The sequence below is a fragment of the Pundamilia nyererei genome, unplaced genomic scaffold, assembly GCF_000239375.1.
Source record: "Pundamilia nyererei isolate P.nyererei 1_Seehausen unplaced genomic scaffold, PunNye1.0 scaffold00041, whole genome shotgun sequence".
Lineage (NCBI taxonomy): Eukaryota > Metazoa > Chordata > Actinopteri > Cichliformes > Cichlidae > Pundamilia > Pundamilia nyererei.
The window spans coordinates 1,479,102-1,480,198 of NW_005187442.1; the positions used below are offsets into that span (position 1 = coordinate 1,479,102).

Below are 1,097 nucleotides of genomic sequence, written 5' to 3' on the forward strand. Positions count from 1 at the left end.
CATCAGTATGAAGGAAGAGCTTATGCTAATACGCAAACACCAGCCTGAGCGTTACCCGTTTATGATCAGATCCCATCTGGGTTGGGACATCTTGTCCTCATCCAATGTCACCCAGCAGTTCTCCAGCTCCAGTGATACTTGAGGATTTATTGCACTCATGAGCTCCACCTCAAAATACAGCGGCTGCTGGAGATGTTTCATGATGGGAGAGTCCTCGAGTCTGTAAAACTCTCTGAAGGAGTCGTCTAAGTGCAGAGAGACAGCATGAAATGACATAATGACAGGAGGCTTTGAACAATATAATCAGCTCAGGACATTGAGGTTTTTCCTCTCACAAATGCTGCATATACACCCGCCAATTATGGCCATGCACGGACCTACTTACTTGGGAGCTGCCAGCTCCCAGAACAAATTCCTGATTTGCTTCTTGCATAAAGCTCAATATCCAAATTTTCTGGGATGTTAGAATAAAAACTAAGATTAGTTAAGGCTTAGCTACTTTAATGAGAGCTGCGCCTAGGGATGAAATTCAAAGTAGAATGACGAAAACTATTTAATACCAACTCCTTACATGCAATAGACAAGGCATTTTAGATTATAGGAGCTCCTGGAGTAAAAACCATTGAAGCTGATGGTCAACATTAAGCAGGAAAAATTAGCCACATGCTGATGACAGCAACCTTTAAAGTCTGAACCATCTAGTTGCCAGAAATTTTAAAATGTTTTCAAAAACTATCAGATCTTCTAGAGATAAAGCAGTAAGGTTTAGTTAGTAAAGGCAGTTAAAGATTAATTTAAAATTGCTTAATGGATTTGAGGATGACTTCCAGTTTAAGGGAGAAGAATCTTAAATCTCTCCAGTGCTGGAGTTGTATTTGTGTTGTGGAAAAATGAAATTATGCCAACTTCATACCCAAAGAAAGTCTCATTGCCACTTGCAGCTGGCCTTTTGCATTTTCAGCATATGGTTCACTCCTGCGAGGTCTGGTGTGGAAGGACACAGCGTGGGTTGTGTTGAGGTCGTAGTAACATGAAACCTTTAGCCTAGAAGACAAGCCATGAGATTTGAATGCAGTCAGAAGTGCAAAGACCAGAGA

General features: G+C 41.1%; 1 protein-coding gene across 1 annotated transcript in view; it reads right to left on the bottom strand.

Moving 5' to 3' along the window:
* Positions 1 to 51: 51 nt before the first annotated feature.
* The window catches only part of LOC102206752 (uncharacterized), a 4,170-nt gene continuing 3,124 nt past the window's right edge, over positions 52 to 1,097 (bottom strand). Inside the window, exons 7-8 of the mRNA XM_005731183.1 lie at positions 914 to 1,044; positions 52 to 245 (exon numbers count right to left, since the gene is read on the bottom strand). Coding sequence (XP_005731240.1) covers positions 52 to 245; positions 914 to 1,044 — 325 coding nt within the window. The remainder of the gene's footprint in view (positions 246 to 913; positions 1,045 to 1,097) is intronic.